Here is a 26,579-nt window from a genome sequence, read left to right on the forward strand (position 1 = left end):
TTATTTTTCAATGTAGTCTCCTTGTAGATTAATGCACTTAGTCCAACGATGTTCCAGTGTCTTGATCCCATCTTGAAAATGAGTTTCCTCCAAGTCTGCAAAATAGTTTTCAATTCTGGCTATCAATTCGTTGTCTGAAGTGAATCTTCGTCCACCAAGACAAAATTTCAGTTTTTGGAAGAGATGGAAGTCTGACGGAGCCATATCAGGTGAATAAGGTGGGTGTGGCAACAGTTCATACCTTAATTTGTGTAACTCTGCCATGGTGATGACACATGGGTGCGGGCACTAATTGTGTTGATGTCAAGAGACATGGCACCCATCTTGCGGATAATTTTTTCGTTTCACGAGCAATTTCACGAATTTTCAATTGGCGATCTTCCATGACCATTTTGTGCATTTTTGCAATGATTTTTGGAGTAGTGACACAGCTTGGCCGACCACTGTGCAGCTCTCCCGACCAACTTTATATTCATTTGCACACCTGACAACAGTTGCATATGAAGGACCAGAGTCTCCCAGTGTATTCTGGAAATCAGCATGAATGTCCTTTGCTTTCATATCTTTCTTTACGAAGTACTTAATCACTGCTCGAATCTTGATTTTTTTCCATCGTCGCAAACCACTACACGGGAACAACACCAGAGCTGCGTTACCGCCACAGCTCTCTTCCAAGAGCACTGGCGTGGCACGTGTTTACAGGCAACAATCCAATGAATATCATGTGAACAATTCGTTGCGCTAGTGATGACTTCTCGTGGTGATTCCGAGAACTTTTCAAACCACCCTCGTATCTGCTAGTTAATGTTTTATTATCTGAAAGGTTATCAGTAAGAATAACCTATTTCGATCTCAGGAAACACGGGCCTAATCTTCCTGGTAGATGAAATCTATTTCGCTTTCTCTGCTATTGGGCAACCGGATTCCAGCCACTACTTTAACGACTGCTTCGTTTACGGTGTGAATTTGTGAACTCGCATTTCATCTACAGTAAGAAACTGGTGCAGGAAATTAGGAAATTTATTTAAAAACATTTAAACACTTCACAGAAATTCTTTTATGCATTGGTCAATGTTCAACAGATGCAGCAGCCATTCTGCATAAAGCTTTCTATTCTTTATGAAAAATGAACTGTACTCTGTACTATTATTCTTTCTCCCTTTATCTAGTATCGCTCAGTACCATACTCGGCTTGGCTACATGTTTTCCTCTGTGCTCGCAGTTCTGGGACAAGCTTTACTTGGATCATCTTCAAGAGAAGGACGGTCATTTGTATTACTTACCTGTGAATAACGAATGAGCACTCTTCTTATAACAACTTCAGATAAATTTACGTTTACGAAAAGCCACCCAAAACATGTAGTTTCATGTAGGCACAATATTACAATTTATCCATTTGAACAAAGTACACAACACGACTGCTTTGAAAAACAGTATGAGAAAAAAGAAAAAAAACCTGTGATTCAGATAAAGTTGAAATTTAACCTATCTCGTTATTACAGCTTGCGTGAACGTACGTCCAACATTTCGTTCATATTAACACTATCTCACCAAGCTATGCATAGAATTTTTTACTTGTCCACGTATTTGCTCAACACCTGAACTCGGCCATTTAGCCAAAGCTGCCCCTATGGCCAGTGCAAGAACTGCACAACTAGCAAGAGATCTGTTATTTTGTCTTGGCCACTCCCGCAACACGTTTTTAAGCTCTATCAAGGAATGTAGCTATGTTAAGCTAAAGAGTAATATGATATTTCTATTATACTATTTAAAAAACGTAAAACGTTATTTTAAATACTGTAACTGATAAGACGACAAAAAGTTAATTTAAGAAAATAAAGTAACAGAAAGCGAGCTTCAATTGGAAATACTTTTATTCACAAGATACTGCAAGCTAGCTATAACATTTAGTACGAATCACACTTCAAGTAGAGCAGTTTCACCATTTCACTGTTTTACAGATTCGTTCTGGTGAAATATTTGTCTTCCTTACCAGCTTTTGGTATCAAACCAGAGCGGTCACTATTTAGTTGGAGGTAATACTCTATTTGTATACTTCTTAAGCTACTCACAAAAATGTAAGTATTAGGGTGGGCTGATTCAAACAAGTGGTTAAGATGAAAATGAAAACTCTCATGCATTTGTCGCTTTCCAAATACACTATCTAATCGAAAGTATCCAGACACCTATTGGTAGGAGTTAATATGGGTGTGTCTATGATCGCTTTTATGACAGCTTCAACTATGCTGGATGTTTTTCATTGCGTCTGAATATCTGCGGAGGAATGGCCGCTCTCTCTTCTTCAAGAGCCGATATTAGACAAGGTTTTGATGCTGGACGCTGGCGTCTGGAGCGAAATCAACGACCCAGAGGTGTTCCGCTGGGTTCTGATTAGGGATGTGAGTAGCACAGCCATTTCAGGAAATGCGTCTACACCCTCCCGCCTTTAGCGTTTTCTTAAGCAGAGGTGCTCTCACACTTAGCGTTTTCTTCAGCAGAACAAGGGATCACGGCCTAACCACGAAAAACACCACCATACCTTAACCACCACTCTTTTCATATTGCATTGTTGGCAGCACACATGACGCCAGGTAACGCTCTCTAGACATTCGCCAAAATCAAACCCATCCATCGGATTGCCACAGTGTACAGTGTGATCCATCATCCCAAATCACTTGTTTTCAGTGACCACGGCTCGGGGTCCTGCGGTAGCGTTCTCAATTCCCGTGCACGGGGTCCTGGGTTCGAATCCCGGCGGGTCAGGGATTTTCTCTGCCTCGAGATGACTGAGTGTTGTGTGTCTTTCATCATCATTTCATCCTCATTCACTCACAAGTCGACGTAGTGGCGCTAAAGAACTTGTGGAGCGGCGGCCGAACCTCCCTGCGAGGGGTCTCCTGGCCACCAATGCCATGCGCTCATTACTTGTTTTCAGTCATTCTGTGGTCGACAGCGTTGTTCTTGACACCATCTAATGTGTCACTTGGCCCTGACCACGGGAATGTTTGGCTTATGAGGAGCTGGTCGACCACTGTACCCTATTCCTTTTAACTACCTACGCACCCTCTGTGTGCTATCTGCTGTCTTTGGAATTCGCGAGTGATTCCTTCCGCTGATTTCATGCGATTTTTTACAACCACCCTCTGCAATTCTAGGTGGTCCCAGTCTGTCAGTACATGTAGTCTGCCTGGTCTTGGTGTAGCTATGGTTGTTCCTTAATGTTTCAGTTTCATGTCACGTCACCAACATCGACTTGGGCAGCTTTAGAAGGTTTGAAGCATCCCTGACAGATCCGTTACTCAGGTGATGTCCAATGACTAGTGCACTTCTGAAGTCACTGAGCTCTCCTGCCTGCTGTTACTGCTACTCTAACAACAACACATCACTCCCCACGTCCTTATACAAGGTGCGTCAAAAAAATGGCCTTTCCGCTTTGAAGGTACTGTTACTGGAGAAACGTACCTAAAAATGCTTGCCGAGTCCATATTCGCGCCCATTCGTGCATTATACGGTAATTATGAGTTTTATTTCCAACAATATGGCGCCCAACAGCACTATCATAGGGACGTACGAGCATACCTGGATCACAATGTGCCAGGCCAGTGGATAGGACGCAGGGGACCAATCGAGTTTCCTGCACGCTCTCCAGACCTCACGCCGCTGGATTTCTTCTTATGGGGCACAGTAAAAGATGAGATGTAGAAAAGTAAACCACGTAACCTGGACACACTTTGGAATGAAATTCAGGCGGTGTGTGCAGAAATATCATTGGGCACTTTGGTACGATGTACGGAATCAGTGGTGACTTGTACTCAGAAATGTATTAATGCTGAAGGCGACCAGTTTGAACATTAATCACATTTGCAAAGTACATTTATTTTTCCAATTGGACTTTAAGCTTTACATTTACAGAAATTTAACATTGTAGAACGGGAAATAAATTTTCTATGACGCTTCAAAGTGTGTACACATTTTTTTGACGCACCCTGTATATTGGCCAGTCCGCTTCTCGTGACATCTAGTGCTCAATTTCGCTTACATACAGTGTCCGGACAAAAAAATGGCTCTGAGCACTATGGGACTTAACAGCTGTGGTCATCAGTCCCCTAGAACGTAGAACTACTTAAACCTAACTAACCTAAAGACATCACACACATCCATGCCCGAGGCAGGATTCGAACCTGCGACCGTAGCAGTCGCGCGGTTCCGGATTGCGCGCCTAGAACCGCGAGACCACCGCGGCCGGCAGTGTCCGGACAGTTTTGATCAGATAGTGTATGTGTAAGAGCTCTTTCACCTGAAGGGCAACTTGTGGAATTCGAGTAGGGGTAATGCACCCATCCTAGACTTTGTCTGAGTAATGGAGTTAATGTCTGCTGAAATGTAACAGCTATTACATTTTCCATTTCTTTAAAGTTTATTACCACCAGATTCTTGTTCACATCTGATTAGCTGAAAGGCTGATAACATGTCAAGAATAATCCTAAGCATAGAAAAATATGGGCAATACAGGTAATACTACACCATTGGAACTTTTATGATGAAATAAACCTATACAATATATTCTTTATGCCCTAAGCAGGCACTGTAATTGGTAGGAATGTTTAAAACCATACTATTTACTTAAAATCACTAAAATATGGTTACGATCTTTGTCTGAGACACACATTTTAAATCTGAAGTTATTTGTAACAAAAGAGCCGCATTAAATTGAGTCTTACTATGTAATTGCAAAGCATTTTCCTGTGTGTGTGAAGCGTAATTACCACGTTATTAACAAAAAAGCTAATTACAATACGTGAACAAACTATTTTAAGGAACAAACAATCCTGTTGGACGAACATCCGCAACTGAGCGTTATACCAGAGGTTGAAAATACCGCTTCAGTTGTAAAATTGTTTTATTTTCACCTGACCAGTTTCGCGTTCTTATAAGCCCATCTTCTGGTATCGTACTGGAAACAGCAAGAGACAGGCGATAATTTTCACACGCAGCAATACACACGAAAAACAAAAGATTTCATACAGAAGTTTTAAAGACATTTCAAAACCGCCGTTCGGGCTAGCTGCTGTGAAATCTATGCCAGTGCGAAAGTGACACCAGACAGTACTACGAAAGCCTGCCTGGGTAGGGAAATATACAAATAACATCAGAACACTGACACTTGGTGCTGTGGACGTGCACTAGGCGCGGTATGCTACCTATGAGCGACCAACAGGGAGTAGCGGGTGCGAAAGAGGCAGCAAACTGATAAACCAGAGTGGCAAAAGTGCTGCCATCTGTTGACGGAGAGAAGAACGCGGGGCCACTAGTCCAGCCGTTCACAATTCGAATTAGGAGTTTACATTTAAAATGAAGAAAAAAAAATACATAAGAAATACACGAAGTAAGTTTAAAGTGCATTATGCGTAGTAAAAGGGCGTATTGACCAAGTCAGTACAGAACTGTGGTAAAACTGAATGGGAGCTGCGATATAAAATTTATGTATAAACCATAAAGTGCAATGAAACTTTCCTTTTACATGAGTGGCAAACAAGTTTTTAATTTAGTCGGGATTTATAAGTGGCAACGTGGAACAATGTGCCACTCCTATTAACATGCTCTCGTTACTGACCAACGTGGAAAGTAGCGAAACCTTACAGTCCATACTGTCAGAAAGTAATATGCCAATTAATCGCTGGCAGAAATAGCGCTAAAAGGACACGTTAAATTGGGCCAATTTAAAATATGCTAACCAGCAGTCGATAATTAATTGAGGTTTACGTAAAATAAGACCCGAGACTATTTTACATCATTGAAAGACAGGTAAATTTTTAATTAGAGGGGTCATAGATAATGCCGCAGCACAATAATGCACCATAGTCATAAGATAAAATGAAAAATATGCAAATTTCTATTAAGAGAGGACAATTTTACAGCCATGTAAAATGAACTGGGCGGACCTTGCGGACCTCACTATAGAAACAGGATTAGGCCATACTTTCGTTAAGCCTATTGGAGGCTACAAAAATAATGGCAAAAAACACTAACCCAGTTAAGAAATATACATGTATGGCATAAAGTAATCATGGGCCAGAAAGAGATGGAAATGGGGCTGGACACTGCTTTAAAAATGAAAAGTTATTCAGCAGGACTGCGTGCTTAAGCGCAGTTTTCTCGTTCAAAATGCCAGACAGATCATGGCAAATGCTGCGGATGATTTCTATTTCTTCTAAATTATTTAAAAACCGGGCCCTTACGTTGAGTATGTAGAACGCTGCAGTTGGTGTTTATATTTGAAATGGAATGGTTGTGATCCTTCAGGTCGTTAGTGACAGCGGATTTCTAATTGTTAATATCCTGATGCTCTCTGAACCGTATGTTAAAGGAGTGACCAGTCTGTCTTATATATGTGGAAGGGCACTCACTACACTCTATGCGATAGACATCCGATTGTGCATAGCGACTGTGTTCTCTGGTTTTGTGGTACTTCAATAGGTGCCCGACCTTATGCGGGGTGTAGAAGGCGGGTATAACCCCCTCGTTTGTAAGTCATTTGCCAATCCTGTTCTGTTAGAATTATCATTATGAGTAGATAAAAAGGTAATCCCACACAGATCATTGGAAGCGGCTTTCGAATGCATTTGCTGATAAAGACCATCAACAACATTTGGCTGATAGCCACTAGCATGTGCTATGAATTTAATGGTATCCAACTCGCATTGGTAATTACCTGTTGAAAGAGGGACTCTGTCCGCGTGGTTAAGCATAGCATGAACAGCTGCTAGTTTCTGCTGCTTTGGATGAACTGAAGAGCAATGAATAATAAAACTAGTCATAGATGGTTTTCTAAATATGTTAATCTGAACATTACTTAACGACATTTCCAGATCTAAAAATGTGAGTGTAAAGCCAGAGTGGTATTCTATCTTACACAGAATCTAGGGGTGTATTTTGTTAAAGTTATGTTGACAAAGCTGCAGCTGGGCATTGGTCCCATTATACAAATGCATGATGTCTTGTTTTACCACAGTTCTATACTGACCAGTTCAATACTATTCTTTACTACGCATAATGCACTTTTAACTTATTTCGTGTGTTTATTATATATATTTTTTGTTTTTTCTTAATTTTAAATGCAAACTACTAATTCGAATTGTTAACGGCCGGGCTAGTGGTCCAGCATTCTTCTCTCCGTCAATAGATGGCAGTACTTTTGCCACTCTGGTTTACCAGTTTTCTGTCTCTCTCACATCCGCTACTCCGTGTTGTGCACTCATAGGTAGCACACTGCGCCTACACATCCACCGTGGCGCTCGGGAGCAACAGCATCAACTGTAAGCGACCTGATGTTATTTGTATATTTCCCTACCCTGGCAAGCTTCCGTAGTACTGTCTAGTGTCCCTTTCGCACTGACGTTTCACAGCAGCTAGCCCGACTGAAGGTTTTGAAATGTCTTTAAAACTTCTGTATGAAATCTTTTGTTTTTTGTGTATATTGCTGCGTATGAAAATTATCTCCTGTCTCTTGCTATTTCCAGTACGGCACCAGAAGATGGGTTTATAAGAGCCTGAAAGTGGCCGGGTGATAATAAAACAACTTTACAACTGAAGTGGTATTTTTAACCTCTGGTATAATGCTCAGTTGTGGGTGTTCGTCCAACAGGATTGTTTGTAGTAAAATGAGCAGGGCATGTGGAACATATTCCTAATTTCTGAATTTTCCCAAGAGACTTTGTCTGACTTCAGCTGCTACTAATTTTAATAAAACGTGTCTAGCATATAGCATGATCTCCAACTTTATCAGAAGACTGTTTAAGGGGCTCCGGAAAGGCTCAAAATCATGAAAAGTTCAATTTTTACTTTTTTGCATTTTCTGAATCTGCAGACTATTACCTTTTAATAGATGTATAATTTATTCAATTCCGAAGACTACAACTATTTTTAAATTTTTTTTGAAATGTGTTCTACATGGGCGTGACCCACTGTGGCGCTGTTAAACTGCTGTCAAATGGTGTTATTATTAACGTCCGTGTTCATCAGGTACATTTTAGTGATGTGAGATAAAGTATGTGTTGTGGCTAACCTGTGATGGTTCAATATATATCGCTGGTGTGATTGTCGATTGTTTCATGTTTATTTACTCTGTCGTTATCTCGAAAATATTCGTAATTAATTCTGTTTCTTGAGTCTCTGTTTTGTTGAAGTATAATAATGAGTAAAAGTAAAGTTATTAGAAATCCTCTGAAGGCTTTTAAGAAAAGGAGAAATGTTGGAAAGCCAAAGGTATGTGTTATTACTGTAAACAATAAAGACGATAACCAAGTGAGTGAACCTAACCTCTCAAGTACACCTGCCCATAGCAGTCAAAGTGGGAAAGAAAATACTTCACAGAAGAAGCTTGGTTCAATGAGTGAAAACTATGAATGTTTTATGGGCGAATCAGACGTGAATGAAATATTTGATATGTTGGTTCTCAAAGGAATTTTTTCAAACTGTGTAAGATGTATTCATTGTAGTGAAGTTGGTCTGGAACTCTCCATAATAAAGCACGTAGGACTTGCTAGTGAAATACAACTGAAATGTGATAAGTGTTCATACACGACCACCTTTTGGAACAGTGTTGCAGTAACTGCAACTGAAGAAAATGGTAGCAAAATCTACGAACACAACAACGAGCGATGCTTGCTTTAGACAAGGAACGCCTTCGGGCTGCAGACAGGGCTGTAAAGAGTCTAGAAATACAAGCAAGAGTAAACAGGAGGAGGAACAAGAGGAAGCTGGAGGAGGAGTTTGCAGAGGATGAAGATAATCCATCCTATGGACCTGGAATGCACTAAAAAGTTAATCCAATCTTTGTCGCTCGATTCCCAAAACTTTTATTTTCTCATACTAATTACATGTTTTCTAAGGATCTTCCAAACATATTTGTTTCAAACTTTCAGTAAATGTTACACAGTACCTTCTGCATAATTTAACACAGCCTTTTTCCAAAAAACTGTATATTTTTGAATATATAAATAAAAAATTGCAAAAAAATGTTGTGAATTTTCATTACAATTGAAAAAAAATCATGTTTAATAACTGAAATAAAATTTTGTAAAATCTCTGTGTTAAGTTGTAGCCCATATTCCAATAAATAATCTGTAAAAAGTTCAACTTCCTACCTCAAATACTTTGTGAGGAAAGATGTAATTTATAAGTGTTATTTTAACATTGCAAGTATAGGGCGTTCTGGAGCCCCTTAACAGAATTACTGGTAGCTCAACATGTTACATTCAGCAGCTCATGGAAACTGCTATTATTAAAGAAATTAGAAGTTAATATTAAAAAAAAAATGTCTTAAATAAGAATGCCTTTGTAATGCACCTTAAATTTTCTAAGGAACTGACCCATTTCATTTTTGATGACGCATATACCCATCTTATGTATCTCATTGATTGTCTAAAGGATAATATTACCAGTTCTTATGCAGGAAGCTGGAAAGATTAGGTGTGAGGTTTGACTTTGCTTTAGAAAATCTATTTTGCGCATTAACAGGAAGCTTCAGGAGAACGAAGCCATAATTGCACATGAGGACAAAGGCCACACATTAGTAATTTTATACGAGGACGACTACGTACGGAAAACATAGGACTTCCTCTCCAGCCCATATGTTCAAAACGTACTTATTCAAACCCACAGATAAGTTCGTCGGGCCGGCCGCTGTGGCCGAGCGGTTCTAGGCGCTACATTCTGGAACCGTGCGACCGCTACGGTCGCAGGTTCGAATCCTGCCTCGGGCATGGATGTGTGTGATGTCCTTAGGTTAGTTAGGTTTAAGTAGTTCTAAGTTCTAGCGGACTGATGACCTCAGAAGTTAAGTCCCATAGTGCTCAGAGCCATTTGAACCATTTAAGTTCGTCGCAGAAATTAAGAAGGCACTTAAAGAAATATATGCGTCGTTCACCCCATTTCTTAAAAAAGCTTTAACATCGATGAATCCGAGAACGCCCACTTTCAGGGGCGTCGTGAAACTTCGTAAGCCACAGGCTCCTTTAAGGCCAATTATTAACGCCATTAATGCCTCAGATTATTTATTGGCTAAGGAATTGCAAAGTTTCCTCAGTAAGCATTTTTATTTCCATGATGATCATGCCGTCAAGAACAGAGAGAAGTTAATTACACATCTCTAACATGTAACTGTAACCACTGATATGAATCTAGCAAGGCTCTAAATTGTAAGCATGTACACGAATATCTCTATTAAAGAGGTGATCCCTACCACTGAATCCAACTTACGGATGTTTTCTCGTCTAGATTCACAAAAAATTAATGAATTCCTTCATTTGCTATATATGGACAAACCGACAGGACAGCCATGGAATCCCCCATTGCCAGTATAACAAGTAATATTTACATCAATCACATTGAACATCAGTTTTCTTCAGTCCGCCCACAACACCTTCAAAGATAAGTATGCTACAAAAGATACATCGCTGACATCATACTTTTGTATTACGTGACCAATGCGCAGCACCAGCTTTTTCAACACAACTTTAACAAAATGCACCCCTAGATTCTGTATAAAATAGAATACCACTCTGGCTTTACACTCACATTTTTAGATCTGGAAATTTCGTTAAGTAATGTTCACTTTAACATATTTAGAAAACCATCTATGACTAGTTTTATTACTCATTGCTCTTCAGTTCATCCAAAGCAGCAAAAAATGGCCACTGTTCGTGATATGCTTTACCGCGCGGCTAGAGTCCCTCTCTCAAAAGGTTACCATTAAATTCATAGCACATGCTAATGGCTACCAGCCAAATGTTGTTGATGTTCTTTATCAGCGAATGAATTCGAAGGCCGCTTCCAATGATCTGTATGGGATTACCCTTTCATCTACTAATAACGGTAATTCTAACAGAACAGGATTGGCAAACGGCTTAGAAAAGACGGGGTTATACCCGCCTTCTACACCCCACATAAGGTCGGGCACCTACTGAAGTATCACGAAACCAGAGAACACAGTCGCTATGCATAATCGGGAGTCAATTTCATCCAGTGTAGTGAGTGTCCTTCCGCATACGTAGGCCAAACTGGCCGCTCTTTTAACATACGGTTCAGAGAGCATCAGGATATTAACAATTACAAATCCGCTCTCACTAACCACATGAAGGATCACAACCATTCCATTTCAAATATAAACATAAATTGCAGCATTCTACATACTCAACGTAAGGGCCAGATTTTAAACATTTTAGAAGAAACAGAAATCATAGGCAGCATGTGCCATGACCTGTCTGGCATTTTGAACGAGCAAACTGCGCTTAAGCATGCAGTCCTGCTGATTAACTTTTCTTTTTTAAAGCAGTGTCCAGCCTCATTTCTTTCTCTTTCTGGTCCTTATTACTTTATGCCATACATGTATATTTCTTAACTGGGTCAGTGTTTTTTGCCATTATTTTTATAGCCTTCAATAGGCATAACGAAAGTATGGCCCAATCCTGTTTCCATAGTGAGGTCCGCAAGGTCCGCCCAGTTCATTTTACATGGCTGTAAAATTGTCCTCTCTTAATAGAAATTTGCATATTTGACCATTTTATCTTATGACTATGGTGCATTATTGTGCTGCGGCATTATCTGCGCCTCCACTAATTAAAAATTTACCTGTCTTTCATTATGTAAAATAATCTCAGGTCTTATTTTATGTAAACCTCAATTAGTTGTCGACTGTTGGTTAGCATGTTTTAAAATGACCCACTTCTAATGTGTCCTTTTAGCTCTATTGCTGCTAGCTATTTATTGGCATATTACTTTCAGACAGTCTTGACTGTAAGGTTTCGCTACTTTCCCCGTAGTTCACTAACGAGAGCTTGTAAACAGGAGTGACACATGTGTATGTTCTTTTAACTGATGACTGTGGCGTGTTGTTCCTCGTTGGCACTTCTAAATCTCCACTAAATTAAAAACTTGTTTGCCACTCATGTAAAAGGGAAGTTTCATTGTGCTTTACGGTTTATATATAAATTTTATATCGCAGCTCCCACCCAGTTTTACGACAGTACTGTAGTGACCTGTTCAATACGCCCCTTTACTACGCATAATGCACTTTTAACTTATTTCGTGTATTTCTTAGGTAATTTTTTTTGTTTTTTCTTCATTTTAAATGTAAACCACTAATCCAAATTATGGACTGCCTGGCTAGTGGCCCCGCGTTCTTCTCTCCGTCAACAGATGGCAGCACTTTTGCCACTCTGGTTTACCAGTTTACTGCCTCTTTCGTATCCGCTACTCCCTGTTGTGCGCTCATAGGTAGCACTCCGCGCCTAGTGCACGTCAACAGCACTTCCTAGTGCACGTCAACAGCACCAAGTGTAAGTGTCCTGATGTTATTTGTATATTTCCCTACCCAGGCAGGCTTTCGTAGTACTGTCTGGTGTCACTTTCGCACTGACATAGGGTTGGAAATTTGTGGTAAGGACCTATGGGACCAAACTGCTGAGGTAATCAGTAACTAGGCTTGCACACAACTGCTTAAACTAACTTACGCTAAAGACAACACACACACCCATGCCCGAAGGAGGACTCGAAGCTCCGGCAGGGAGGCCGCGCGAACCGTGACAGGACCGCCAGACCGCGCGGTTACCCATCGCGGCTGACATAGGTTTCACAGCTCCTAGCCCGACCGGCGGTTTTCAAATGTTTGTATACTTTTGTATGAAATTTTTTGTTTTTTATGTATATTGCTGCGTCTGAAAATTATCTCCCGTCTCTTGCTATTTCCAGTACGACACCAGAAGATTGGCTTATAAGAGCCCGAAACCGGTCGTGTGATAATAAAACAACTTTAGAACTAAAGCGGCATTTTCAACCTCTGGTGTTTTAAGGAACTTCTAAACTGTTTTTAGAAAGACTGTTATTATTGAAATGAAGTACATTTTTCTGAAAGTAGGAAACATGCTAGAAGAAAATTACATTCGATGTTTTTCATGTAATCCGCTAAATGCAATATGTATTGTTATATTTACATATCTGACCATTTGCATTGTGAATGGGAATGCTCTGTAACAAGATTCATCTGCTGCCTAATTGAAAAAAAAATAAAAAAAAGTGGTTCAAATGGCTCTCAGCACTATGGGACTTAACTTCTGAGGTCATCAGTCGCCTAGAGCTTAGAACTACTTAAACCTAACTAACCGAAGGACATCACACACATCCATGCCCGAGGCAGGATTCGAACCTGCGGCCGTAGCGGTCGCGCGGTCCCACACTGAATCGCCTAGAACCGCTCAGCCACTCCTGACGACGCCTAATTGCATTTTATTTTACGATTCATGCTATGTTATTTTCTGTTCAGATATATGTCAAATTTCATTGTATTTCATTAATTTTCTGCTTTTAATAAACGCCGACATTGTAACTTAATGTGTATAATGCCCTTGCGGGACAAGTGTTGTATGCCAGATTTGCATGAACTTCCGAGGTGGCCCTTGTGTCTCATTTGTAAATATGTAACAATTTAGCTCAGATGTACTAGTGCTTACTCATTATATGGATGACTTTAAGATGGGAGTATATTTCTTCGAAATTAAAAGAAAAAGAGAAAAAAAGTGTGGCACAAATTACTGTGAGCAAATTGCTCAATTTGGTCAGTTATTGATATACCCGGATTTGGACTTCCTTTTCTACAGCAACAGCAGCAGATCATCTTTTCGATGCAGGTCAGTCAAGTGAAGTACACGTTCGACGGGTTTGCCTACTGCTTCACTTTCTGCAGATATATTAATATTTAAGTGGGTAATTTCAAGAATATTTATCACAGCATTATATCAACGTAATTCAGTAACTTTATATGAAGTTTGGTGCATTAATTGACTTTCAAGTATTTTATCCCAGCCAGCTGCAGTTACGTTAAAGGTAGCAGAAACTTTTTTTTTGTGACGAAAACTTTTGACCACCCTCTGCTCTGTTTCAACAGGCTGTTGAACTGTAACACAGAAACTTGTAGATGGCACTATGTTTTGATGTAGACAAAAAAAAAAAAAAAATGGCTCTGAGCACTATGGGACTCAACTGCTGAGGTCATTAGTCCCCTAGAACTTAGAACTATTTAAACCTAACTAACCTAAGGACATCACAAACATCCATGCCCGAGGCAGGATTCGAACCTGTGACCATAGCAGTCTTGCGGTTCCAGACTGGAGCGCCTTTAACCGCACGGCCACTTCGGCCGGCTTGATGTAGACATCATGTTATGTATCATAAAGTATTAACTGTTCCGTGAGAGAGAAGGTTTGAGTGAACATTATTTGTGATGTGATGGGGAGGATCATACATAAACGGAAATGTGATGTTTAGATAAGAAAAAAATGTTCAAATGTGTGTGAAATCTTATGGGACTTAACTGCTAAGGTCATCAGTCCCTAAGCTTACACACTACTTAACCTAAATTATCCTAAGGACAAACACACACACCCATGCCCAAGGGAGGACTCGAACCCCCGCCGGGACCAGCCGCACAGTCCATGACTGCTGCGCCTAGACCGCTCGGCTAATCCTGCTCGACTTTAGATAGGAATTAAGTTTATGTCACCTGCAGGTGGATATGAGCAGCGTGTTGAGGATGAGCCTCCAACTGGAAAAGAGGCTGGCGACGCCGAGAGACTTCTCGCGGCCGACGCTGGAGTGGCGCAGCTGCTGCAGCGCCCCGGGCGGCACCGCCGTGCCATTGACGCGGGCGATCTCCCGCAACGACTCCAGGCAGCGCTCGTGGTCCCCACGGCTGGCCAGCCAGCGCGGCGATTCCGGGAACAGCCTGCAACCAGCACCACGGGCCTAGCAGAGGTGGAAGGCAACAGGCGCAGATACCGGGAACGCTGGTTCGTGACGTCAGTTAGAGTGGGAACTGTCGAAAATGTTTTCACTAGGCCAGGCCTCTTCACCGATCCAATCGTGCGAGAGCTGGCTCCAGCTCACGCCTCAGCCGTGAGCAGTTGGCCAGCTCACGACTAGTAATGAAAAGCGAAGAGGGGACACGGGGAGGAGGTTCAAAAATGGTTCTGAGCACTATGGGACTTAACTTCTGAAGTCATCAGTCCCCTAGAACTTAGAACTACTTAAACCTAACTAACCTAACGACATCACACACATCCATGCCCCAGGCAGGATTCGAACCTGCGACCGTAGCGGTCGCGCGATTCCAGACTGTAGCGCCTAGAACCGCTCGGCCACTTCGGCCGGCCGGGGGAGGAGGAATCGAACAATGCCGCTCTGCACGAATTCGTGGGGAGGTCGAAAAGTTTCTGGCCCGAGATAGTTACCGTAATGTGTCTCACAAACAACAAAACCTACTTTTATGGTGACTTTTTGAGGGTACGCAAGTCAAATTTCGCGGCTCCAGCTTCGTTAGTATCGCCGCTAGGATGAATTGTATACCATAGTGTAAGCAAAATGGCGAATATCGAGTGATCAAGAACCGTGCTGTGACAATATCTTTATTTGAAGGAAATGACGCCCAAGGAAATTTCGGAGGTCATGCGGAATACACTTAGGGAGACAACAACGTAGTTCAGGTCGAAAAAAAATCGATTTTCGGTTTTCGTCATATTTCGATAGATTAAGGTTTTATTTAAGTACTCTGAAAAGAATGTTGCTGAAAAAATTTTTTTCGAGCATTTTCGTACCACGTGTGTTCATGTGTTCAAATATGTGTCAAATCTGTAAGTAGGCTGTTTAGCTTTTTATATCGGTAACGCCACGTAGCGCTCTGTATGAAAATCACTGACTGTGCTGTGTGCAGTCTGAGGCTGGTCGGCATTGTTGCAATATTCGCCATTGTAGTGTTGGGCAGTTGGCTGTTAACAGCGAGTAGCGTTGCGCAGTTGGAGGTGAGCCGCCAGCAGTGGTGGATGTGGGGAGAGAGATGGCGGAGTTTTAGAGAGCGGATGATCTGGACAGAGACAGTAAATTTGTAAGACTGGATGTCATGAACTGATATATATTATGACTTTTGAACACTATTAAGGAAATACATTGCTTGTTCTCTATCAAAATCTTTCATTTGCTAACTATGCCTATCAGTAGTTAGTGCCTTCAGTAGTTAGAATCTTTTATTTAGCTGGCAGTAGTTGCGCTCGCTGTATTGCAGTTGTTTAAGTAACGAAGATTTTTGTGAGGTAAGTGATTCATGAAAGGTAGAGGTTATTGTTATTCAGGGCCATTCTTTTGTAGAGATTTTTGAAAGTCAGATTGCGATAAAAATATTGTGTGTCAGTTTAAGCACAGTCATTTATAATTTTTCTAAGGGGACGTTTCATATGTCGACCCTTAGCCGAGGATACCTCACTGGAATCTTCTGATTTTTTCTTCTAGTTTGTGTAATTAGAGTAGCTATTGTTTATTGCTAGCGCGTAATTATAGAGAGAATTTCCTTTGTAGTTGTAGTTTTTCATTGTTGTACAGTAAAACAGTTGTGGCATGCATGTAGATTTGCACCAAGTATTTTGCAGCTGCGCTTGCAATTAACTACATATTATTTTCAGTGCTATGTTAATGTGTTTCCTTATTTTGCTCTTCAAATTGTGCTTTTCTGTGTTATCGTGTGAAATATTGCGACAATAATGGCGTGTGAAAAACGTAATACTAGGCTCCAAAGTAAACTGAGAAATGACAGTGAAGACGAAAGCAGTGTATTAGCGTGACCGTTTAATGAATTAAAGTAGTAATTTGGTAATTGTGCATAGGGAAATTAGGCGGGCTGCAAATAATGGTGTAGTCAGTGAAACAATTAGTGAACAGGGAAGCATTATCGATCGATCGGTCGGCAACAGCTCGCCTCAGGAATCCGAAATGACAGGACACAATCTTGCAAATATTGTAGATTCAGGTTTTGCGTCCTCACCGTTTTCTCAAATACGTCAAGACACATTTTCTGCTTTTCAAACTGCGAATTTTGCCGGCTCAAATGCACTGCCGAATAGCTCTGAGGAACATGTTTCAGACATCAGTGCATTGTTATTATTACAGTTAATGCAACAAATGGCACAAAGACTACAAAAGTTAGACACAACGCTTGAACAAACATGTGAAGATTTAACTACTGAGTTACATAAAATCGAATCGAAATGTCAAAAAGTCTGTAATGACGTAAAAACACAAATTTGTGAGCATTTCCAACCTATTTTTTCGCGTCATGAAAATACATTACAGAATCACGAAGCAGCCATAAAAGAACTGCAAACTATTGCTCATGAAAATCGCGACACCTTGCTAGCTAAAGCTGACTCAGTTGCATCTACCAATTCGGTTACGCAACTTGCAAAAACTCAGGAAAACTTAAAGGACACAGTAGATACGATTTCAACACAAATGGACACTCTGAAACTTGGTTCAGAAAAACACACTGAGGAAATAAGTTCACTATCGGAGAAAGTAGCCGAACTTTCAGATCAGTTCACTAACTTATCTACAAAGGTAGATGATGATCTGCCATCACTGACACAGATGAGTATGAACAAATTAATAAATTTAAACAAAATCAGAATCAAATTAATACGCAACACAAAAGAGAAATCCGGGAAGTACAAGGTCAGTTGGCACAAGTAATACAAAAATTACATATTTCAGAGGACACTCGCGCTCCAACACGGGAAGAGGGACTCAGAAATACGGAAAACCCGCAAAATAATAACACAGGACATTTCGGAAATTATGAAAGAAATTGGCAAGGTGCACCGAATTTTGAGATGGAACCGCCGACACGACGTAACAATCACCGATATGCAACTCGCTGACACGATGATTTTGACTATAAGCTGTTCATTACTACACGTAAATTCAAAACATTTAAGAATTCTGGCAACGACATTCATCCGCAAGCGTGGCTCCATCAATTCTCTCATTGTTTTCCTCCCAACTGGTCATTAGAGCACAGATTAGAATTTATGTGTATATATTTAGAGCATGAACTAGCTGTAAGAATGCGATCGGTCATTCACGATTGTCACAGTGAAGGAGAATTTGATCATGCCTTCCTCTCAGCATATTGGTCTCAAGCTACACAACACCGAGTAAAACATAGCATCATAATGATGAAACATTTCGAACAATCTGAATTTTCCAGTCTTGTGAAATATTTTGAAGACATGTTGCACAAGAATCAGTACCTGTCAAACCCTTACAGCTCCTCAGAACTCATCCGCATTTGCTTAATCAAATTGCCTGAACATTTACGACATTATTTTGGCAGACGACATTGAAGCTTTTCAGGGACTATTACAAGAATTGGAAATTGACACTGACAATCGCGGGACGCGAAAACAGGAACACAACAATTACAGGTCACATCCGTCACAATTCTGCGATGAAAGAAATAATAAGTGGACACGACAAGGCTATTCTTACAACGTAAATCGTGACCAAAACAGACACCACCCATATGACAACCATTGGCAGAGGAGTAACAATTACTGGGAAAGATCACCTCTCTGCGGTAATGATTATCACAGAGACAATCAGAGAAACAGACAATATGGGAACCAAAATAATTATTATCAAGGGAGACAGAATAACGTCAGACGCAACGGTCCACCGCGCAGTTACGATTCCGGGAGAAATTCTCCACCCCATGACCGACAAAAAAGAAACTATGTAAACTACCGACAAAACGACAGACCTGAATTTCATCAGAACTGGCGGGATTCAAACAGGGCAGGGCCCTCTCGACAAGGTGAATTTGTAGAAGTTAGGTCTCCAAATCCCAATAACGACGTGCGCCAACAAAGAGAATATAGGCAATGACTCACACAGCTGGCAGCCACAAAACGTACTTATGAAGCTCATGACGTAGCTGCCGTGGCTAGTAAATACATAAAAATGGAAGACGTTAGGGACATCTTACTCCAGGAACACGACATAAAACAACAACATTGCATATCCTGTAATCCACATTACAGTAAATGACATAAAATTTACGGCAGTGCTTGACTCTGGCAGTCCCATTTCAGCAATTAGTGAAACAGCCTTTAGCAAATGCAACAAATCGAACGATTGCCCCACACTTCCGTTACGTAAGATTAAATTACAAGGTGCAATCGTTGGAAAAAGTGTAGATGTACGCCAACAAACCAACTTAGAATTCTTTTGTCAAAGCCACAGCTTCTCTATGAACTTTCTTATTGTTCCATTATTGTCGACGAAAATTATATTGGGAGTAGACTTTTTGAATGAATACAAAGCAATCTTAAACTTTCACGATGCTGAAATAAGTTTAGAGAAAGAAGGTAAGTCAATAGCTTTGAAATTTGAAGATTGGCTCTCAAACCATGACTAGGAAATCAATCGGCTTTACCTTCTGTTAGACAACAGTTCGGAATTATCGACGGAACTAGACACCAACAATCACTCTGCAAGTACTGACAGGGATGATATCGACGGCATATTTGAAATTAATGAGTTAATTCAGAATAAAATTCAAACAATTGAGAACTGTAATGACATTGATAGGCAGGACCTTTTTGAGATTTTACAAACATATTCCACAGATTTTACTCACAAAACAGGAACAATCAAGGGATTTCAATACCAATTTCGTGTTCGTGAGCATACTAAATTTTGTGTTAGACCATACATAATTCCAGCATATTATAGGGACCGTGTTAGAACAGAAATACAATCTATGCTTGACGAGGGCATTATTGAGCCTGCAGTAAGCTCATACAACAATCCATTACATGTTGTTGAGAAGAAAAATGGATCGATCAGACTTATCTTAGATTCGAGACAAATCAGTACTATCATCGTTCCTGAAACAGACAGACCGCAAACGATGCAAGAACTACTTCAAAATTTTAATGTTGTAAAAGTGTTGTCTTCTGTTGATCTCAGATACAGCTTTTATTAGATCGAACTTTATCCAGAATATAGAAAATACACAACTTTTCTTTGTTTCAGCGTTTGTTATCAATTTCGGAAACTTCCTTTTGGTTTGAACAATTCTTTGGCAGCGTTCATTCGCGGGCTAAATTCCATATTACCTGATTTCTTAAAACGTCACATCACCTTATATGTGGATGATGTTCTAATAGCAGAAGCCTCATGGGAACAACATAATCGCATCCTCAACAGTTTGTTACGTATTTTTCCAGAATCTGGAATTACAGTTAACTTGGAAAAGTCTGAATTCGGTAGGTCAAATGTGAGGTTTTTGGGACATATTATTTCTTCTGAAGGCATTCAGCTGGATCCTGAAAAGTTAGAAGCAATCAGAGCCATTCCAGTTCCATCCACAAAAAAACAAGTCCGCAGTTTTCTAGGTCTCGTAAATTTTTACCGTCGTTTTCTGAATATGCAAATTCTAGTTACACCAAAACTCTGTTCTCTCACTGGAAAAAATACTATTTGGAACTGGGACGAACAGGCACAGTTGGAATTCAATTCTTTGAAAGAATCGCTACTTAACGCGCCAATCGCTACTTAACGCGCCAATACTAGCTCATCCAGATCTGTCACAGGATTTCTGCCTTAGCACAGATTCTTCTAAAGTCGGTCTTGATGCCCATTTATTTCAAGAAGCCATGGAAAATGACACTACTGTTCAGAAAACATTGCTTTTGCTAGCCGAGTGCTAACAAAATCTGAAAAAAAAAAAAATTATTCCGTTGCTGAATTAGAAGCTTTAGCTATCGCTTGGGCATTTAACAAGCACGTAAAAGTATACAGTGATCATCGTGCATTACAATTTCTTATGTTTTCAAAATTAAATCATGACAGGTTAAAACATTGGGCATTGTTTCTGCAAGAATTCCACTTCACAATAGTCTACATTCCCGCCAAGGAGAACATTGTTGCGGACGCACTGTCACGCGCACCGGCGGGCTTGAGAAAAGTAACACAGAAGGCAACCTCGAGAAAAATTTCAGTTTTCTTTACATTCAGAAAATCGCCTTTGGAAACTTCATCACATCTTTAAAGGACATTGCTCATGAACAAGATAAAGATCCGATTTGGAAAGACATCAAAAGTAAATGGCATGAAAAGACGCACATTTAGCGCAACAGGACACGCATTTGAGTGATTAATTTTGTACTTAAAACATTTATTTTTAAAGATTTTTGAATTACAAAGAAAGTTTTCCATGATACATTTCATTCCACTGCGGTAAACTGCAACACCTGAGGGTATAATTACATTAATCCTCAGGGGGGTACACGCTTACTTTGTGTACCATGTGTTTGGCAAGCACAAGGAGCCCTAGCTAATATGGTATTTGGTTATACAATTTTACACATTGGTACCAAATTTCTCTAACACAGAATTACACAGCTATCTGATTATTTAACAGAGAAACGAACTTTTTTTTACTACATCAGTGACAATGTTTACATAACTACTTATGAAATTGTATTTTTTCTGTACTTTGTGAACTGTTCATATTTTTTCGGTACCATTGTGATAATATGAGAGCTTTGAATGTCGTATTTGGTATGGGATCATGATTTTTAAAGTACGAGTGAGGTAGATGACACTACTGAAATGAGCAGAGAATTTTTTTTAGGTTTTTAAGTTATTGCAGAAAGCTACGACGTTTTTGAGATTTGACTGAGGTGTTATGATATTATTACAACGACAATGTGTATTATGCTGTTGAGGTATGTTTATGATCAATAAGCTGATGCTATATGAGGAATGTGATTAAGCTATGTATTTATTATGATGAAATATTGAAGAAGTGTCGACGAATATGTATATGTGTAATAAGGTAAGGAATAATGAATAGTGGTTAGCGACTCTGTTTTGTGAAAAAGGATGTTGGTAACCAAGAATCTTATTTTAAGAGTTATTAAATGTGTGTATATGCGTGAATGTATCACAATGCTGCCAAAAATTTTTTGGACACTGTTATATTTATAAGATTTTGTTTCTACAGATTTGTAATGCAAATATTTCGACCTGTGAAATTTTATTTGTATCAAACTGTCACTGTAGCGGAAACTGATGTCGTAAATATTTCGGTAAGGAAGGTAGGTCACCTTGACGTAATGCACTGTAAGCACCCAGCTGCGCAACAGTCGCCTGGCTAAAAGCCATTAGTGTGTGCCTTTCAGAGGCACAGGTGGAGAAAAAAAAGAGGCCATTATCCTCGCTATTGACATTTCTTTGTAGAAAGCATCACAATTATGACACACCCAAACTTGAAGACATATGATTACACTGTGGAGCTCTTAATTTATGATATTTACTAAATTGCCTAATAGAATGATGAGAAACATTCTTACATCTATTGTTGTTCTAGTTGAGAAATTTTTTACAGCCTTTGGAGACGCCATTTGCCTAGTGAATGACGTTTCACACGTTGATTTGTATATATTTGCTCATTTCGTTTAATATCTAATTTCTAGCTGCACTGCAGCATTGGTTAAAATAAAATTTAATAGATGTACTAATATATGATCTACTTAAAAAAAAAAAAAAGAAAAGAGGCGAGGGACACAAAAAGACATTTCTACTTCACAGGAATTGCATACATAATTTTTGTCAGTGACTTGGTAACTTGTCTGCTAGAGTAAGTTATAGTGATGTATCATTCTAGTGTTAAGATGTGACATAGGTATTAGACATGGCCATCTTTAGCGTAATATTTTTTCTGCTTGAGATTTGTTATGTTTAGATATAAGTTATTGCATTTGCTGCTGCCATTTGACAGGCATAGTGCTATTAAATTTCACTTTGTACTACTCTGTTAAGCCAGTTTTACTACTGATTTATTTTTCTTGTTTGCTGCACATTGCCTTATATTAGTTGTAATGTTGCATTTGCTTTCCTAATTTATATTTATTGCTGCTTGCTTTGCCAATTTGCATTTTTTGTCATTGCTGTTTTTGTTAATTGTTTTGTGCTGCTGCATTCCTTGTCCCTTAGTTTAGCATCTGAGCTCAGTAGATTTAAGTGAGCTTAAGATGGGGTAGGCGATATAAGAGAACGAGTTGTGATGAATTGGATGAAATGCAGTGAGGAGCTATAAGAAAATGGTTTGGCCAAAAAAGGATTTTGAAAGAGGATATGAACAAAAAAAGTAAGGTTTAGGGACAATAGGTTTAGGTAGGATTTTCTTGGAAATAAATGATGAGGTAAGATAATGGAAAATAAATTTTGAGGTAAGGAATATGTGAACATATAAATACAGAAAGCATGCTTGGATAGGATTTTTTGGTGGAAACAAATGTTGAAATAAGACGAAAGATCTATGGAATGAAGTTTTGGGTTGGATTGGAGTACCAAATGTCACACTGAAAACAAACCCTGACCTGTCATTTGGTGTTATTCCGCTATGTGTTTGTGTACTTTTGTGTATTTGTGTTGTTCTTGTCTTTATGTGTTTATCTGATAAGACATATGTTGTAGAATTTTTCTAATACTCAGCTACATTCATTATGGTGAGGAATACTGTTATCCTCAAATATAATTTGCATTTATAATATGTTATTTACTTTGTAAAGATCTTTAGACATAATTTATTCTGTATTGTTTTAATGCTCACGTGTGAAGTTGATGTTTCGAAAGATATACTGACCTTTTATGTATTTACTTATGTCATAATTCCTGTAACACTGATGTATATGTCTATTTCTATTCATTTGTAAAGCCTGTATTACTACAAATGTTATCTGTATTACTATGTTTTAATGATATTTTCTGTATCTTTGTAATTGTATTTTCATGTTACAATATTTTAATTGACACCAGTTCATCAAATTAAGTAGCTTGTAAGCATTCATTTCACTGCACACATTTCTGTTGGTCATAGTATATGCACAATATGTGAAAAAAAAGGACTGTTAGTGCTTGCACGTGTGTTGATAATTCAGCAAGGGACTGGTTAACAGCATTGCTGGTTCTAAGGACATTTCAAAAAAAATTTTTGTGAGTGCACAAGTGGTGGTTCATGGACTTGCTATATTGTCCACAAGACTCTTTGATGGTGATTGTGCACTTGCACAGTCGCAATAGATGGCTGCTAGCCATCTCTACAAGGACTACAGTGGGTCTACACCTTTGATGACTCACCAATACCACTATTTCTACAAGGACTGCAGTGGGTCTGCACCTCTGGTGGCCCACCAATACCGTAATCTCTAATAGGACTACAGTGGTCTACTCTGTGATGACCTACCTACCAATATTCTTGAACTTCGACTGACTCTCCTGTGGGTTTGCTCTGTTGTGGCCCATTACCTGTCTGCATGTCAAGAGTCAGCACTGTCTTTCCGTTGGAAGGACAACACTACTTCTTCAAGGCAGCATGGAAATCCACTACTTCCATGTGCATTTTCATTTACTAATGAGACTTCGTGAAAAAAAACGGTAATTACTACTGTGATGAATGATCAGGACTGTCTTTACGGACTGTAAGAAAATTTTAGCTTTTCACCAACATTGTATCAATAAGTGTGTGCATTTGACATCTTTGTTTTTGTAATTATGAAAATTTTTTTCAAATCTGTATTGGCCACTGCCCAAAACAATTTGTAAAATTTTTTGTGGGGAGCATGGGGGCTATGTAAGTAGGCTGTTTAGGTTTTTATATCGGTAACGGCACGTAGCGCTCTGTATGAAAATCACTGACTGTGCTGTGTGCAGTCTGAGGCTGGTCGGCATTGTTGCAATATTCGCCATTGTAGTGTTGGGCAGTTGGCTGTTAACAGCGAGTAGCGTTGCACAGTTGGAGGTGAGCCGCCAGCAGTGGTGGATGTGGGGAGAGAGATGGCGGAGTTTTAGAGAGCGGATGATCTGGACAGAGACAGTAAATTTGTAAGACTGGATGTCATGAACTGATATATATTATGACTTTTGAACACTATTAAGGTAAATACATTGCTTGTTCTCTATCAAAATCTTTCATTTGCTAACTATGCCTATCAGTAGTTAGTGCCTTCAGTAGTCAGAATCTTTTATTTAGCTGACAGTAGTTGCGCTCGCTGTATTGCAGTTGTTTAAGTAACGAAGATTTTTGTGAGGTAAGTGATTCATGAAAGGTAGAGGTTATTGCTAGTCAGGGCCATTCTTTTGTAGGGATTTTTGAAAGTCAGATTGCGCTACGCTAAAAATATTGTGTGTCAGTTTAAGCACAGTCATTTATAATTTTTCTAAGGGGACGTTTCAAATCTTATGGGACTTAACTGTTAAGGTCATCATTCCCTAAGCTTACGCACTACTTAATCTAAATTATCCTAAGGACAAACACGCACACCCATGCCTGAGCAAGGACTCGAACCTCCGCCGGGATCAGCCGCACAGTCCATGACTGCAGCGCCCTAGACTGCTCAGCTAATCCTGCGAGGAGTGTTTATGTGGCACGCCCATTTTTCTGTCACTCACTTCTCTGCATATATTTTAGATCTTTAATTCCCCTACATTGCACGTTAAGGATTTTGTTTTTTACTCCCGAGTGTGTTTGCTATCCTTGGAAATGCAACGGTCGCTATTGTTTTGTTTCTGTTGTTTGTAAACAACAACGCTTTTTGTTTTTTACTCCCGAGTGTGTTTGCTATCCTTGGAAATGCAACGGTAGCTATTGTTTTGTTTCTGTTGTTTGTAAACAACAACGCTTTCAAACACACGATTAGTTTTGTTCAAGTGTGATTGCGAGTAGTAGTTGTAGAAAACTTGCAGGTATCCTATGGGCAGGCAATTAAGAAAAATAAAGAAAATCTGGAGGCAATGAAGAGAGATGTTTGGGCCATACTCTTCCATAAGTCCTCTACTGATAAGCCATGTCATGGATTGTGTCCATCAGGAGAAAATTAGGGGTGCAAATACAATAGGGCTCACGCAATTGGAGAATCTTATTCTCACCAGCATTCTCTTCCTGCTGCTGTTATTACAGCAATTAAACCTATTTTCAGAGACTTGGCTCATCCTCACCTTCTAAGGAAATGTCTGCATGGGCAGACACAGAACCCAAATGAATGTCTCAACAGCATAATTTGGAACCGCCTTCCTAAAACTATATTTGTAGGCACACATAAAATGAAGCTAGGAGTTCATGATGCTGCTATTACATTCAATTGTTGTAATATCGGAAAGTGTTGGGTACTGAAAAAGCTAGGAATTAATCCTGGTGAAAATATTATCACTGGGCTGCAATATTGCGATAAAATGAGGATAGCTGATGCAGACAGGTCTGCATCTAACATGACCAAGAAAGCAAGACAAACATCCAGGGAGGTGAAAAAGAAGCTGGAAGACCTGCCAGGGGCCAAAGAAGGGCCATCATATGCAGCAGGACAGTTTTAATTAACTATAAGTAACAAATTTCAAAAGATTTTTCTTTAAAGTCAGTTTCCCGCAAACTAAAATTTTCAGTACGTATGCCCCATTATATCAGGAACTATCATAGGTAAACGAATTAAATTTCCAGAGACTCTGTATAACATAAAAAACCACCATTCATTAATATTCCCCCATTGGGAAGTTCACAAAAAATATTTTCTGCAGAAAAAACGTTATATATTTTGTTAATAAATTTAGAAAAGTACGTGTGAAAAACTATAAAATGGATAAAATAGATTTTAAATTCTTTTTTATTTCAGTCTCTGATCACAATATGCATTCTTTAG

At 39.5% G+C, this 26,579-nt stretch overlaps 1 protein-coding gene across 1 annotated transcript in view; it reads right to left on the reverse strand.

The window, feature by feature from the left end:
• Positions 1-26,579, reverse strand: part of LOC124594418 (solute carrier family 22 member 7-like) — a 148,588-nt gene that overhangs the window by 66,249 nt on the left and 55,760 nt on the right. Inside the window, exon 6 of the mRNA XM_047132792.1 lies at positions 14,558-14,779. Within this exon, the coding sequence (XP_046988748.1) occupies positions 14,558-14,779 (222 nt within the window). The remainder of the gene's footprint in view (positions 1-14,557; positions 14,780-26,579) is intronic.

Source organism: Schistocerca americana, chromosome 1 (genome assembly GCF_021461395.2).
Source record: "Schistocerca americana isolate TAMUIC-IGC-003095 chromosome 1, iqSchAmer2.1, whole genome shotgun sequence".
Classification (NCBI taxonomy): domain Eukaryota; kingdom Metazoa; phylum Arthropoda; class Insecta; order Orthoptera; family Acrididae; genus Schistocerca; species Schistocerca americana.